The sequence below is a fragment of the Carlito syrichta genome, unplaced genomic scaffold (assembly GCF_000164805.1).
Source record: "Carlito syrichta isolate Samal-C Ts95f unplaced genomic scaffold, Tarsius_syrichta-2.0.1 Scaffold309294, whole genome shotgun sequence".
Lineage (NCBI taxonomy): Eukaryota > Metazoa > Chordata > Mammalia > Primates > Tarsiidae > Carlito > Carlito syrichta.
In genome coordinates, this window is record NW_007253390.1 from 845,640 (window position 1) to 861,827 (window position 16,188).

Genomic DNA, 16,188 nt, shown 5'->3' on the forward strand with positions numbered 1-16,188 from the left:
GATTACAGGCTGAGCCACCGAGCCCGGCTCCAAGTTTCAATTTAATACATCCAGCCTTTCAGACTTTTTTTCACTATAGGGTCAGTAGAAATTATACTTGAAATTACTGAATTAATGATCTAATATGCACACACACACAGTAAAAAGAAGTTTCACAAAACAATACTTAGTATGTTGCATTCTGATATTCACTGTTCCATTTTGTTTTTTCAAAACTCTGGTCATGACACAAAATTCATTCTATGAACTAATAGCCTGTAAAATATACTGGTTTATGATTATTAGTAGATGGGGATGATGAAGTTAAATTACTTATGTGAAACACTTACAATACTGGCTGCCACAGAGCTGGAGCTACAGAAACGTGTTGTTTCCTTCTTTCTTGGCTGTTTAGCACAGTGGTTAAAAAAAACTCTGGAATCAGACAAAGCTGGCTTTTGGAGCTTGGCTCTGACCCCTACTGGGCATATGACCTTGGGCAAGTTACCCTATTCATGGAACCTACTTCCCTAGCTATGAGATGGAGACCGAAACAATGTCTTCTTAATGAGATGATGAATGTAAAGCCTTTAGCAGTGTCTGACAGATAGTAAGCACTCAATTAATAGGAGTGATCAATGACATCACACCCTTGCTCTGGGACCTACTGGGCAGGGGAAAAGGGTAGAAAGCTGGCAGCTTGCTGTCAGGGGAGTGCCTATGGAAACCGGACGTACCACCTTTCCTTCCGTTTCTCCCCAGCACAGCCACGCGACTAAGCATGTCCCACTGCTGAGACCAAGCGCCACCCCGTCCTGCCTCTATGTGGCTGTCTCAATGAGGTGGGCACTGAAGACCCACTTGTGGAGCTGGGGGCCCACCATGGCTCAGTCGTCCTGCTCTGGGGACTAGAGTGACTTCTCTTCCTCCTGTTCCCCATCTCACCCCTTCCGGGACCGGTGTTCTCATGACAGGGCCCAAGTGAGGGGTGCCAGGCTGGGAGGGGTGAACAGTTTCAGCCCTGCCCTCCCTCCACTGCTCTGCACCTCTGGGAGCATCTCAAGGAAGGGAGAGCCAAGAGCAGAGCATTTAAGGAACACGCTGAAATTCACCGCATGACCACAGTATCATTTGTTTTCCCATCATGCAAAGTCTTAACAAACAATTCCTAAGTGGGGGAAAGCTGCTGCTGAGAAGCTCCGTGTTTCCATCACTAATAGTCTGATTAAAAGGTATTAAAGAAGCCGGGCTCGGTGGCTCTGCCTATAATCCCGCGCTTTGGGAGGCTGAGGTGAGTGGACTGCCTGAGCCTGCAGGTTCGAGACCCACCCGGGCAACTTGGCGAGACCTCATCTCTACAATAAATCAAAAAACTAGCTGGGCGTGGTAGTGCGCGCCTGTAGTTCCAGTTACTTGGAAGGCAGAGGCAGAAGGATCGCCGGAGCCCGGCAGGTCGAGGCTGCGGTGGCTGGGAGCGGCCACTGCACTCCAAGCTGGGCGACAGAGTGAGACTCCAACTCAAACAAAACAAACAAACAAACAAACAAAAGGTATTAAAGACTCCACATCTGTTCTAGAGAAGGCCCAGACTGGGACCTCAGCCTTGCCTGCTCGGCAGCAAGGAAGGCGGAAGAAACAGCACGCATTTCTCACTCTTCCCCCTGAGCTGGTCTCTGGGCAACTCTGGGAGGCAGAAGGGTAGTTAGGACAGGAGGTGGGTGGAGCGCCTCCCAATCAGAGGAAAAAAAAGCCTGGACAGAAATAGGTTCCCAGGAGGTCCCTAGGGGACCAGACCAGCATGACTCTGACAAGTGCCACTGTGTACCAGGCGCTCTGCTAGGCACTTTACACAGATTATCCCCGGCTCACAACACTGGCAAATGGGTAATATCACTTTCATCTTGTAGTGAGGAACTGACGCTCTGAAAGATGCCCAAGGTCGCCCCGTTATGTCTGCCTATCTCCTATCCCGGGACTCTTTGGTTGGTTTCTCCTAAGAGGGAGCCAACATGGACAACAAAAGAGGCAGGCTGGCACCTTTCCCTAGGGTTAGAGCAAGAACAAAGCATCTGTGAAGGAAGCAGCGACTGGGGTGCTCAGGAAGGCCCTCCTCTGTAGCCCTGGGAGGACCCAAATGCCTGTGGATAAGTCTGAGCTGACAAACTATCCCTGAGCCCACCAGGTCATCCCAGATGAAACCCTCGAGCCCACCCAGAAGCCCTGGTTCTGAGTTGGCACTGGACCTAACTCTCTCTGATGACAAGGAGATGGCGGGAAAGGGCGAATCCCACCACAGGCGACTCTCCCCTCTCTGGCCGCCCTTCTTTCCTCCTCCCCAATCCCAGGCACAGGAAGAGAACCAGACAGACTTGTCACTTACCAGCTGCTCAGTGAAGAATGGCCCTAGTACAAAGCCCTTTAGCAAGGGGAATACACAGCCTTGCTGAGTTTTCCAAGTTTAACTCAATCCCTTGGCTTCTAGCCAAATCCTACTGCATCTCTGTTGTGGGGTTCTCTCTGACTCCTGCACACCACTGCAAGTCAACTTCCTATGACAGACCAAATCATGCTAGTCCCCTGCTCAAAAATCTTCGCTGATGACCCAACAACTTACATATAAAACCCTGCTGAGCATGGCATTCAAGGCCCTCTGGGCTGGCTGGGTCATGCCCTCACTCCCAGCCTCACCTCTCTCCTTTCCCCCAGCCCTATAGCCACACTGGTCCACGAGTCTCTCTCTACTTGCAGTGGCCTCCTTACTCAGGCCCTGTGCATGCTGCCTCCCTACCTTGCCTCCAGCAATCATAATGCGACTTGGGTATTAACACTTGATTGACATACGTCATTCTGAGGGATGAGCAGACACTTATGAAGCCTCCACATGCATCATCCCAACAGCTTTGCTGAAGTAAGAACAATGTCTATTCCAGATTTAGAAAACTAAACCATGAGGCTAGCATGGACAGTCAGTGGCAGGGCTGGGACTCTAACCCAGGACTGTGATTCCAAAGTCATGAGCTGCACCACTGTGCTGTGTTGCCGCTCAGGGAGGCTCTAGAAGTGCCTATGGAATTGCACACCTTTCTATTCTGTCCCCAGGGGAATTGCCCTCATCAGCATGTATGTTTTCCATGTTTCACTGTCAGTTCCCCAGGGCCGGGGTTCTCAGTACACAGCCACCCCACCCATCCTCTGACAGGAAAGGAAACTATACCTCAGTGGCCAGTCTTCTCTTCTTCCTAGGACCTGCTGTTCCAATTCCCATCATCATCACCACCACTACCACGACCTTTCCTTGGCTCCCCTGCACATTATCTCCCTAATGGGGCCCAGAACTCTATTGCCCTGGAGGGTGGCACTCTGATGGCCTCTTCGGAGCTTGGGGGCCATGCTGTGAGTAGAGATGTCCCAAACCTCAGAGAGGCCCTGTTGTCTCTCTCTTCAAAGAGGGCCCAACCTGCACATCTAAAATAGCTCTGTTTGCCGTTTCTGCCCCAGCAAACAGGCTTGCTTCCTCCTTTCAAAGGGCGTCTGAGCCCAGGGATTAGGCCTAATGCCACTGGAATCCCAGGGGAGGCAGCGCCCAGCAATCAGGGCCCACTGAGGCTCTGCCAGCGCTTTCAAAGGGAATATGACAGGCTTTCATCTCCCTCCACAGGCTCGGGACGAGGCTGCGGGGGATGCCTCCCCTTCTTCTTCCAGTCCTCTACCTCCAGGGCAGGAGGGCTCCTGGCCACAGGAATTGAGGGGATGGAGTCAAGTGGCCCCCAACCCTGAGAAATGCTCTGACTCCCGGATCTCACCTCTGACTGGGTCCAGCCTGGGGGGCTGGAAGTCCCTGGAGTCTAGAGAGAGTTTACCTTCCATAGGCACCGAGTTGTAAGGGTCTTAACAGGCCATGTTCTGACTTTGTTCCTCTTGGGGTGAGACCCAGAGACATGGCTACAGTTCTGGCTCTGCCACTGCTCATCTGGATGCCTTGAGACCCCCTTTCCCTGCCCCCTAATCCTGTGTTCTCCTGTATCCCTTTCCCCTGTGCGTTGAGAGGGGTGGGCCAGTAGATTATCCCTTACCATCCAGGACTAGGGCTCTTGAGCTCTGCAAAGACCCACTTCTTGGGCTCAGTCCAGCCCGTACATCCTCCCTACAGCTTGGTGCTCACTCTCCAATCTAGCCTGAGCTGGCTCTGAAAACTTCTGTCAGGAAGCCTTCCTTCCCAGATAAACACAAGGAGAAGGGTAACTTTCCCAACCTTGTCTATAATGAGGGGCCTCCCAAAGCACCTTGCTTCCTCCCAACCACTCAGCTCACAAAGCTGGACCTTACTGCAGATCTCTTTGTTCCCTGCACATGTGAATGAGATGGCTTTGGCCATCTTGGCGCTTAAACCCCTAAGGGCATGCGTTAAGGTCTGTGTCAATCTCATACACAGTGACCCCTGCAGAGGCTCTGAGCCACAGGCGACTACAGAATCACAGGTGGTAAGGGGCTGGAGGTGATGCCAAATCATGGGACCAGAGTGCATTTCCTTACCCACCCCGAGGGTGCCCGATGATATCACCATGCCCCACCCACCCCACAACAGCCAGAGCTGGCTGTACCTCAGTTCAGGGTACTGAAGAGACTGAACACAACTTTTTAATGATTTTTTTTTTTTTTTTTTTTTTTTTGAGTTGGAGTCTCACTCTGTCGCCCAGACTGGAGTGTAGTGGCCGCTCCTGGCCACCGCAGCCTTGACCTGCTGGGCTCCGGCGGTCCTTCCGCTTCAGCCTTCTGAGTAGCTGGAACTACAGGCATGCACTACCACGCCCGGCTAATTTTTTTATTTATTGTAAAGGTGAGGTCTCGAACCCACGGGCTCAGGCAATCCACTCACCTCAGCCTCCCAAAGGCGTGAGATTACAGGCTGAGCCGGATCTTTTAGAGCCTCAGAGTGGGAGGTGAGGGGGTATCATCCTGTCAACTCCTCCTCACTAGCTGCCACGTGCGTGCTACTGTCAGAGCCTACTGCCCTCCCAGGCCCCTGCTGCATGTGCTAGATAGTGCTCCTCCATAAATGATCCTCCCTGCTGAGTCAAAACCTGCACCCAAGAAATGTCCACTCGACTGACCAAATCTAATCCCTCCTTCTTCCCCAAGGCCTCCTCATACAAACAGACTCCAAGTGGAGGAGCCCCAGAGAAAGAGGGACCTGAGTTCAGACCCAGAGACGGCAAGCTGTCCTCTCTCTGGCTCCTCAGCTAGATCGGCAGGAGACACAACAAGGCCATGCCCGAGAGCCATGCATTCCAGGGAAATCATCGGGCTGCATCTCTCAATTACTCCCCCAGCCAGGACTGCAATTACCACCTTACCCCTCATCGCTGAGTGTTTATTAGCAATGCCCTTCCCCTATCAGAGCTGCTATTACTCTACATTAATAACTGGGTAGGCACGCAAGGCTTCCTCTTGAATACAGACCACCCAACTGCCAGCACCACCACCTCCCGGTCCCAGCTCCAACAGGGCGACACTCATCCCCTCTGCTCTACCTCTGGCCAAACACGTCAGCAGGAAGCCAAAGGCAGACTGGGAAGAGTCTGGGCATGTGTACAGTGGGTCAAGAGGATCAGTGGGAACAGCAAGGGCTCCCTCATTGACCTGTCCTTGTCCTCCCTGCTAATGCTGCCCCCCCATCTCCAGGTCAGTTTCGCACTTAGTCTTGAGCCCCTGGATCCTCTTTTTAGTGGGAAACTTGTTCTAGACCTCACAAGGGAGCCCACTCAGTCCATCGTTAGACCATGCTATCTGCAAGAAGACTTTCTTTTTTTTTAGTTGGGGTCTCACTGTCGCCCAGGCTGGAGTACAGTGGCACGATCCCAACTCACTGAAGTCTCAGCATCCCGGGCTCAAGCAATCCTTCCAACTCCTGAGTAGCTGAGACTACAGGCATGTGCCACCATGCTAGGGTTAATTACTGAATTTTTGTAGAGCTGAGGTCTATTTTTCTTAGGCTGGTCTCGAACTTCTATGCTCAAGCAATCCTCTTGCCTTGGCCATCCAAAGTGTCGAGATTGCAATTGTGAGCCACTGCGCCAGGCTGAAAGAACACTCTTACCCAGCCATGGGTCCCTTTTCCCCAGGTGAGGCTAAGCTCTCGCTTACAAACTTCTGAAGGCAGCTATCATGTACCTCCTTGAGTTTTTTTTTTTCCCTCTTCAATCTAAACAATGCTCAGTTTCTTCAACTAATTTTTCCAGGGCTTGAATGAGATGCTTGTCCACTAAATACTCCTTTGGATATGCACAAGTTCACCCGGGGCATCACTCGCTCTGTCAACAAACAGCGAGGGCCTATAACAGAGCTCACACACATGCCTCAGAGCAGAAACAGCCTCAGGCTCCACCTGCCTCAGTTGCCATGCCTTTGGGCAGCCCAAACTGAAGGCAGTCACACTCTGAGCTTGCCACTGTGTCTGTGTCCAGTGGGCTGCTCCATGGGTCCATAAAGGGGGAGCCAGAGGCACACAGGGCTGTGCAGTCAGTACTCAGCACTAGACCACCGGGGAGCGCTGCTCATCACAACTCTGCTCTGAAGCTCTCCACCTGAGCCCTCCTGTCCCACCTGGGTTTCCTCCTCATAGCATCCATATAAGATATTTAGTATGACATGGATAGGAAGAGGGTGAGAGCACTTGTTAACTGCTCTGAACCTGGTCCAAGCCCACCAGCTCCCTAGCATCACTTAAGCAGCTGTGAGCCTTGCAGGCTGTCTGGCGTCAGTGATTACCTGTCTTCCTTATCAAATAAAGCCAAAATCAGAGTTTAACATTTGTGGCATTTAATACTCTGGCCTAAATTTGCCAGCCTGCTCTATCTGCCACTATAGCAAGTCTCCTACATATGAACTTTCAAGTTACAAACTTTAATGATGCACCCTAGCATTTTTAAATGTATTATTTCTCTTCACTAGGTGTCAGTATAGCCTGTTAAATACAGACAGTACTATATGGCCAATTGTGTTAGTTAGGTACCCAGGCTAATTTTGTTGGACTTAAACTGGACTTACAAACATGCTCTTGGAACTGAACTTGTTTGTATGTTGGGGACTTACTATATTCCTACACACCTACCCTATCCTGAAACGTTCAAATTCCCCACACAGCACAGGGCTGTCCCCCCAGTTGGCACCACTACCTCTCTTACTCCTCTTTGGCTCTTGAAATCCTACCTTTCCCTCAAGACTCCTGGGCTTGAGCAAGTGATCTACACTGAGCAAGTAGCCAACGTATTTGTGGAATCACTGAACAAAACAATAAACCTGCTGCCTTCAAGTCCACCACCAGCTTGTCACCAGTGTCTGAGCAACAAAGGTTATTATGGGTGTCTATGAATGGCCCTGGCTTGTTCACTTCTATTCTGCCTAGAGACACAGTATAACAGGGAGACACAGTCCCCCCCAAGCTCATGCACTGAGGCCACCTAGGCCAGGTGTCCTGCTTCATCTGGAAGGAAAAGGCGCTTCCCTGCTGAGTCTGGGTGAAGTGGGGTGGAGGACACCAACCCCACCTAGGCCCAAGTGATGCTCTTCTGGGTTTTGCCCTGGGAACTCACATGTGGGGTTACCAGAGCACCAGTTACCTCATTCTCCTCCTCATTGTGCAGTTGTTCAGTGTATGCATCTGGCTTTCGAATCAGAGGGTCCACCAACATCAGGAAGGCCATGTAGAGCAAGAGGGCACCCACCACGGACAGGTAGATGACAATGATGACCTGAAAAAGAGACCAGCTTGTCCTATGAACTGTTGCCCTGGACCAGGGATGGTAATCCAACTAGATTCTTGTGCCATCTGTGTTCAGCTGGCAGAATCTCCTGAGGAAAGACTGGGCAATGATGTGGGCTGGAGGGAAAAAGTGCTAGAAAGGAAAAGGGGCTACTCCACAGACAGACAGGTTCTGTCCTAAACTGAGGGAGTGCACAGAACAGACATCAAGGCAGCATACAGATGATAAAGGAAGTTGTCTGGAGCCTGACACCCCAAGAAGTTCCCAGGGCCTACCTCGCTATAAGAGAATCCAAAATGAAGGGTGGAATGCCACCAGAATCTAAGGCAGCCAGGAAAAACCTGCTGTGGAGAGGCTGGAAAGCCAGCTCCAAGAAGGATAAACCCGGGCTGGCGGGCTCGCTGCCTCCTGCTGAGTGTAGGAAGGACAAGTGGGCAACTTCTGCCCTGAGAGAATGCGCTGGCCCATTCACAGCACACGGAGTGGGGCAGGCTGGTAAGAAGGTGTGCGCTGAGCGCTGAGGCCACACCTGCCATCCCATCAGCCACCCACGGGCAGGGAAAGCCAGTGGAGGAAGAGCCTGACACAGCTCTTAACAGTGCCTCCCAAGCTGGAGCCATCATGCTTTTACAGAAAAGACTCCCTGAGATTAATTCATTGTTTCTCGGTGTGGGTGCTCTGGAATTTTAGGTGGAACATTTGACAACCACCTTCCCTAGTCCCTAGAATGGCATCAAGTAATTACACCTCAGTAATGGGGCCACAGAAGGACCTCTACTCATCTCTAAACGCCCCCTGGGGACAATAATCATCTGAGAACTATGAGGTTAAATCACCCTCAATCCTAAGGCCAGTAAATGGCAAAGATGTAAGCTGACCCCAGATTTGCTGTCTCCATCTCAATTGCTTTTCCTACTTTCATCATGCCTGGCCATCACTGACTTCTGATCCTAGTTCTGGTCCTACCTTGACTATGAAGAGGAGTGACAAAAAGAAGAACCTCTGGCCTTTCAAGGTGCCCAGCTCAGCCAAGAGCCAAGTTCCACTGAACCAACATCCTTCCCAGTTAGGATATCAGTGTTCACGCCTCTGTCAACAGGGTGAATAGCCAGAAAGGGGAAGGAGAACGGAGGCTGGGTCGTTAATAGGCTGCCGTTGAGGATGCGACTCCTAAGTAAAGGACTGCAGGAAAAGGGAAAGGATTAGGAAGTTGTGTCAGAAGCGGTGCCCAGCTGAGACGTTCCCTGCCTGCCAGACAGGGAGAGGTGACATCTGGTTCTGAATTTAAGGTCTCAGGCATCTGAACCCCAGGGGGTGGGGCCCACTGGAGCAAGTTCAAAGAAGGGGAAAGATGGCTCCAGGAGAGGCTGTCTCGGGCGGGAGGATGAAAGGAGCTCGGTCTGCACAGCCGGACAGGGAGGGGCGAGAGACAAACAGCTGTTTTCTACCTGCACAGTGAAAACACAGAGGAGCGACCGCACAGGGCTCCTGGTGCACGCAGGAAGGACAGTGGTGAAGCCCATGTCCCTTCCAAATGTGCCTCCAAGGAGAAATGTGATGGAGAAATCAGCAGTGTCTTCAAATTCACGAGAATTATTTTCTGGTGCTACTTCTAACTCTTAAAGGACAAAGAGAAAACACAAACTGGAACAGGAAGGGCCACGTTAGCAATCAGTGAGTGCCACCTGGCCCAGGATAGCTAGAACCTGGACTAGGGGACCGCCATGGGGGAACAGGGGCAAAAGAATCTCTGCTAGGGGAGCTATATGATCTGCATGTGATGTGCTCAAGTCCTGCTTGGGGCAGAGGAATAGACAAGGACCACATGGTGGCCTTCCTCATTCCCTATGATGGTGGCTGTGTCTTTTACCTCTCTCCTGAATTCATCCAAATGATCGATGAGAACAAGATTCAGGAAAAAGAAAAAAAGGAGCCATCTGATGTCCCTCCTGGTCCCCAGTCCTGGCACCCAACACCCAGTATGACCTGGTCTACAGCTCTGACGCTTTTTAGAGGAGCGTGACGTCACTTTGGAAGCTTAATTCGACCAAGCTCTGGGAGAGCAGGCTTACCATTCCACTCATGGCATCTTGCATGGTGCCCAGAACACAGCAGGCACAAAAAAGAGACTTATTAGATGAACAGAAGCGGGAGGAAGGGAAAAACCTGGGAAGTGTGGAGGGAAAAATGAGTTTCAAACAGCCCTCCTAGGGTTCTCACCTCTCACTGTCATGGGAACCACTGGAAAGAGACAGAGAAGAGGGCCGGCTCCAGGAAGCTGTGGCACATGGGTTCCTGTGTCTGTACTGGGCCAGCCCAGAAGCCAGTGCCACAGCTACTTGTAATGTTTCAGAATAAAGTAAAAATCTGTGTGGGGGACAGCCAGGGATGAGGGGGACTCCCATGGCTCCCCAAGAGCCTGGCATTACCTTGATGGTAGTGGTGCTGCGCTCCTCATACCTGCACTCACACAGCAGGCAGTAGGCCTCCACGTCGTGGCCGGGCACTGGCATGGGCTCCACCACATGCAGGCAGTTGCTGGAACAGAAACAGAGAGTCCATGGGAGTGGAGCCACGGGAAGGGCTGCAAACTTCAAGACCAAGGAAACAGGCAGCCAGGGGAGCTGAGACAAGGGCTAGCTCGGCAAAGGTGAAGAGTACTTCTGGGGAAGGCAGAGGATTTCCAAAAAGACAAGCTTCCCAACCCACAGCCTCACAGCCTGTGCTCCAGCCCAACAGAACCAGCTCTCCAAGCCGTGCCTCTAGTGCTGGCACCATCATCAAGGTTCCCAGAGTTCTGCCCTCAGCTGTCCTCCTGCCATGCTCTCCCTGGGTGGGCTCACCCTCCCCTGAGTTCCATTCAGAAGCTGATGTGTCTTAGGTTAGGATCTCCGGTCAGGACCTCTCTCCTCTTATGAGTTGGACTCTAGGATTCACCACTGGAGTGTCACCCCATAGGGACCACGAACTCCACACCCACCCCTGCATACCCTTTGCCCCCATTTCCCCAGTCTTGCAAATTGGCCCAGTGTTTCCAATGACAGAGAGAACACCTCTACCATCCATCTCGCCAACCAAATTCAACCCTGGGACTCACCTCTGACACTGCCTTTTCTCTCACCTAGGAATCCACCAAATGTCAGTGATTTTACTTCCCTAAAAATTCCAAAATCATCTTCTTTATTTTCTCCCACCATTGTGTCTTAGCTAAGGCCCTCATCATTTCTTCCCCAGGCAAGTGACCTAGTCTCCCTACTGCCCTCCCACCTCTAGGCTGGCTCTGCCAATACACAGTACCTTCACACAGCTGCCAAGAGGTCTTGCCATAACTAAGACACACTAAAGTGTACAATATAAGCAAGAAAAGCAAAAACCCTGGTCATGTCACTCCCAGCTTATGCCCGGTCACTGCCTCCAGAGTCCCAGGGCAAGGGTTAGCTCAATTGCTCTGTCCAGAACTCCAACCCGCCTGCCACCAGCCCCCACCTGCCTGTCCAGTTCCATCTCCTGCCACACCTTTCCCACCTCACTCCCCATCCTCCAGCAACGCTGATCTGCTGGTATCTGAATGAGTCACACCCCAGGCTCTCAGTTGACTCAGCTCAGAGGTCTGCTCTCTCCCCAATAGCCAGCCCCCCTGCCCCATGCCCACCTCCTCTTGGCCACCACCCCCATCACACTGCACTGGGATTCGACCTTTACTTGGACTATCTCCCCCAGGAGATGTTACATTCCTTGAGGACAGGAGGCATGTCTAATATGCCTCCATACTCCCAGTGCCTAGCACAGTGCGTGCCAAAGCAGGGTTCAGTAAATGAGTGGCTGCCAAAAAAACTACATATTCTAAGAGTAAGAGTAAGGTAAGCTAAAGATCAAAGGCCCCATATCTATAAAGAGAAAAATAGTCTTAGGAGGCAAAGTGGCATCTCCAGAGTGATGGTGAGGCCAGGATCCAAATCCAGATCTTCGCCCTCCATGTCTTTACTTCTAACTCTCAGCCTCAGCGAGGCCTGGGATCTGTCCTGGCTCTGCCACTAAATGTCTGGACCCTGGTCCTGTCCTCTCCTCTGTGAGATGCAGCGGCCACACCAGATGGCCTTTACGAGGCCCTTCCAGTTCTGACAGGAGTCCTGCAAGTCAAGTACAGCTCCCCAGAAACAATCAGGCCTGTTCTCTTAAGCTACGGGGCTGGGCTTCTGGCAGAAGTTCCAAGGATATATGATGTGTAGATTATGTGTTGAAATAAGAATGGGATGTTCTCTAAAGACCCTGTTCCCCCTAAAAATCCAATGTGTGACATACATGAGTTTACCTAAACCTCTGATGGTCCTTGTTCCATCTTTGGCGAGCAGCTTCCAACATGTTACTCCCTGCTGTGAGTGGCAGGGAGTAACATGTTGGAAGCTGCTCCCCAAAGATGGCAGCTTTCAGATCATGCACACTGTCTTCTCTGGGAGGAGCTGATGGACAAGGCCAGGGTCACATATGACACTTAGTCATCCTTCCTGTTCTGAGGGATGTCACCTCCTCTTCTCCAGTAAGTCTCTACAAGCCTCCTGGGGACCAGATTCCTCCCTTTCCTGAGCCACGCTGGGTTCTGGGCCTGGAAGGTCACTCCAGTGCTGCAGTAGGACCTGTGGATTCCCAGAGGGCCAAGGTGTGGTGTCAGAGACAGCCCAAGGTCTTCCATTTGGGATCCTGTTTCCCAGAGGAATAGGCTGTAAGGAGTTCCGGGAACAGCGATAAGGAGTTGAAGTATTTCTGCCATCTCTGGCCCTCCTGTGAACCAGTGAGACATGTTCTTGCTCTCCTAAGGGCCTCCATTTACCTCTGGAGGGGGGGTCAGTGAAATCAAGACTCCACAGATTAGTCAGAGGACACTAAGAGGAGAGGGCTAAAGAGAAGGACAAGGTGGATTTAGTTCTCTGCTCTCCTATTTATTCTGTGAATGTAGGTAATTTATTTAACTTCTCTGGGTCTCAGTTTCCTTACTTCTAACTAGAGGCTGAACTGGATCAGTGTCTTTCAAATTGTGCCCTTTGGATACTATAGGAAGCACAGTGCGGGGAGGAGGATGGTCAGGGAGGAGCTGAGGGACACTCCCTCTCAGTCAGAGCAATTCTGACATTGTTTCCAAAACAGATTCTGTTTGTAGAAGGGTTCCATTTTAATGCATTTAAAAGGCAAGGAACCAGTCAACTTACGTGCCTTCCTGCTCTGGGACCATCTCTATAACACATCGCCTTGCCAGACCCCACCAATGGGGCAAAATCGGTGGGTTTTCTGCCTCTTTATACACATGTGGTTATAAACTCCCAACACTAGATGGCAGAATAAAGGCTTGGCCACCAAACCTGAGGATTGTAGCTTGCATGTCCGGCTTCACTCTCTGCACAATCCTGGGGGAGGGGTCAAGTGCTCTTGGCAGAGGAACAATGCCATCCCAGAGTGAAAATGTGGCAGAGTCCTGGAGACCCAACCAAACTGGCCTCCTCCTCTGGCCCTAGCACTGAGGTCCTAAGGTCACTGTCAAGATCCCACCCCACTCTACCCTTAAGGGGCTCCAGGCAAGCATATGATGACTACCATATAAGGTCAGTGTCACAGAATCCTAGAATCCTGAAGTCTTTTCTCCCAGTCTCAGTTTACACCTACCACACTTAATGGAACTGTCTTGAGGTTCTTGATATAAGACTGTTGATCGGGTAGCCCCTAATTCTGACTTCTAAGGGGAAGAAGGAGATAAACTACAGCCTGAGATTTCCAGACAGAACTCCGTTCATACTATAACTTCAGGACAGAGAAGGTGCCACTAAAATTGCTGGTGTCTGCCTGCCCAAGGGGCTTGAGATATAGCCTTGTTATCTGGTGTAGGGCGCGAAGACAGTCCATCAATTTATTTATTAGAGCAATATATAAAATACAGAGTGTCACTAGGATTCCCCACAAGCCTTCATGTCTTAGAGCCTGGGAATCCACCAGGACAGTCAGAAGCAGAGGCAAACAGGCTAGTGCTTCAGGATGAGTCCAGGTCTAGTCTCAGGCTATGGTGTCAGTTTGATCATGACTATCTATGTGGCCTCTAGTATGGCATGATAAGGTATACTAACTGAGAGCGGCCACTGCATGCCAGTCTGGGTGACAGAGTGAGACTCCAAATAAAATAATAATAATAATAATAATAATAACATCAGCTAACATTTATATAGCCCTTACCACATGCTAGGTATTGTTCTAAGTGCTATATTTACTCATACATGCATGTACAACACACACACACATACTCTTAGTTAATACTCAAAACACTGCCACCATTTTGCAGATAAATAATTAAAGTATAGTGGAAACTAAGAAATTTGTCACACAACTAAAAAGTGGCATGTAGATTTGAAGTCACAAGGCTGGATCTAGAGTCTGTATATCTAACTAGACTGTCTCTCAGAACATCACAGAAAATGTAGAGTTGGAAATTCTATTATTTCAAAATTCTCAAATGTTGCTCTGGATCAACTGCATCCTAAGTATTTAGGGAACTTTAAGAGAAGGTTACTGTGCTCCCCCACCCCCACTCTCATTTGCTGAATCAGAATCTGGTGGGAGAAGGGAGTGCTAGGAATCAGCATCTTCTCAAAGTTCACCTGATGATCCTACCACACAACCAAGTAGAAGCAACACTGACCCAGAACCCCCATCCGATGTTAATCCCTTCTCACCCCATCCATGCTCAGATCAAGGATGGGGCTTCCCAGTTCCTAAAACTACCTAGATTAGAAATGCTCTCTCAAGTCATGCTTAAGTCTGTTTCCCTAAATCTTCACCCACTGGTCCCAATTGAACATCAGGAAACCACAGTGAACCTAACTGATCCCACCAGCACCCGCTCCCACATGGCCCATCCCATGGCATGCCAGCCCTCATCCTGGTCTTGTGTGTCCCCAGGTCCCTCCTCGTCGGGCTTTCTCTGTCTCCTTAAACCATTCAGGGCAACATATTGAAACTTCCCTTCACCAATCTGGTCTCCTTTCTCTGAATGAATTATTCTTCTCTTTTAACGGTAAGAAATGAATTTAAGACTCCAGAAGTATAATTTAAATGCTTTCTTTGGGCCTCAGTATCTGCAGGTATAAAATAGGAACAATACACATCCCATCTACCTTACAATACTGCTATGAGACTGGCACGGAGTAACCCACGTAACAGTTTTTCAAAAGTATTGCACATTCCACAGTATTTGGCCATCATACCTACCTCTCCCAACTTCTCCACTACCATTTTGTACACTTCACTACAGACCAAAATCCAAAGTAAAATGACAAAATCCACCTCTAACCAGGAGCCCTTCAAGTGAAATTCAAGACACCGGGTCCTGTTTCCAAAGATGGTTGACAATGACTATAAATTGGTTCTGTGACCATGGACAAAATATTTCTTTGTAAAGCTCGCATAGGAATGAAAGAGCATGCTTATCCTTTGGGGTTCAAGAAATCTAGTAAACACCCATCACTTCAACAGGGTGTAGCATCAAGGGCCAGCCTGTGTGTAAGCCTTACCAGTCCTTCTGTGACACATTCTGATTGTAAATGTGGCCACTGATGTTTCTGTAAGGTGGACAGATGCACTTGCACCGGATATCTTCAGAACTCTGGAACAGAAAGCACACATCAGGGATGCAGAGTCCCTGTTTGGTTCAGGTTCTAGCAAGACTGCCAACTTTCAGTTCCCTGTGGGACTAGGTAGCTATATGTATGCTGTTGAGCTTTTCCCACCCTTAAGTTCACAAGGACTGCTTCTGTAAGAAGGACACTGTGGCACAGGGTCCTCAAGACAGAAAATGTCCAGGTGGCAAATAAGACTCAGAGAAAGTTGCCTAGGGCTACCATTCCCTAAGTGGGATGCTTTTGGGGAAGGGGGGAAGGGTGTTTGTATGGCAAGCAAAAGGACCATCCCTACCCTGGACCCCACACTTATGTGTACACCTCTGTCTAGTGGAGGACTTGGCAGTCAGCCTTCTCCCCCCATTCCATCTCCAACTTCCTAGGTCAGGATCGGGGGAAGAAAAAGTACAAGTGTGAATAAGGAAGAGTGGATGTTTCCATGGGAAGACTCAAGCAACTTCTTTGAAAATGATTCCCTTCTGGAGTGGGTAAGAGAAAACATTATAATTATTTGTATTTCTTTTTTGTTTGAGTCAGAGTCTTACTCTGTCACCCAGGCTGGAGTGCAGTGACATGCAGTTCACTGCCACTGCAGCCTTGACCTGCTGGGCTCAGGCAATCCTTCCGTCTTAGCCCTCCAAGTAGCGAACTACAGGCATGCATCACCATACCCGGCTAAGTTTTTGAATTATTGTAGAAATGAGGTCTTGCCGGGCTTGGTGGCTCGGCCTGTAATCCCGCGCTTTGGGAGGCTGAGGTGAGTGGATTGCCTGAGCCCGCGGGTTCGAGAC

The 16,188-nt window shown here is 50.2% G+C and overlaps 1 protein-coding gene across 1 annotated transcript in view; it reads right to left on the reverse strand.

Annotated features, from left to right (window-relative positions):
• Nucleotides 1–16,188, reverse strand: part of TMEM9 (transmembrane protein 9) — a 21,042-nt gene that overhangs the window by 2,775 nt on the left and 2,079 nt on the right. Inside the window, 3 exon segments of the mRNA XM_021717106.1 lie at nucleotides 7,599–7,730; nucleotides 10,172–10,280; nucleotides 15,293–15,384. Of these exon segments, the coding sequence (XP_021572781.1) occupies nucleotides 7,599–7,730; nucleotides 10,172–10,280; nucleotides 15,293–15,384 (333 nt within the window).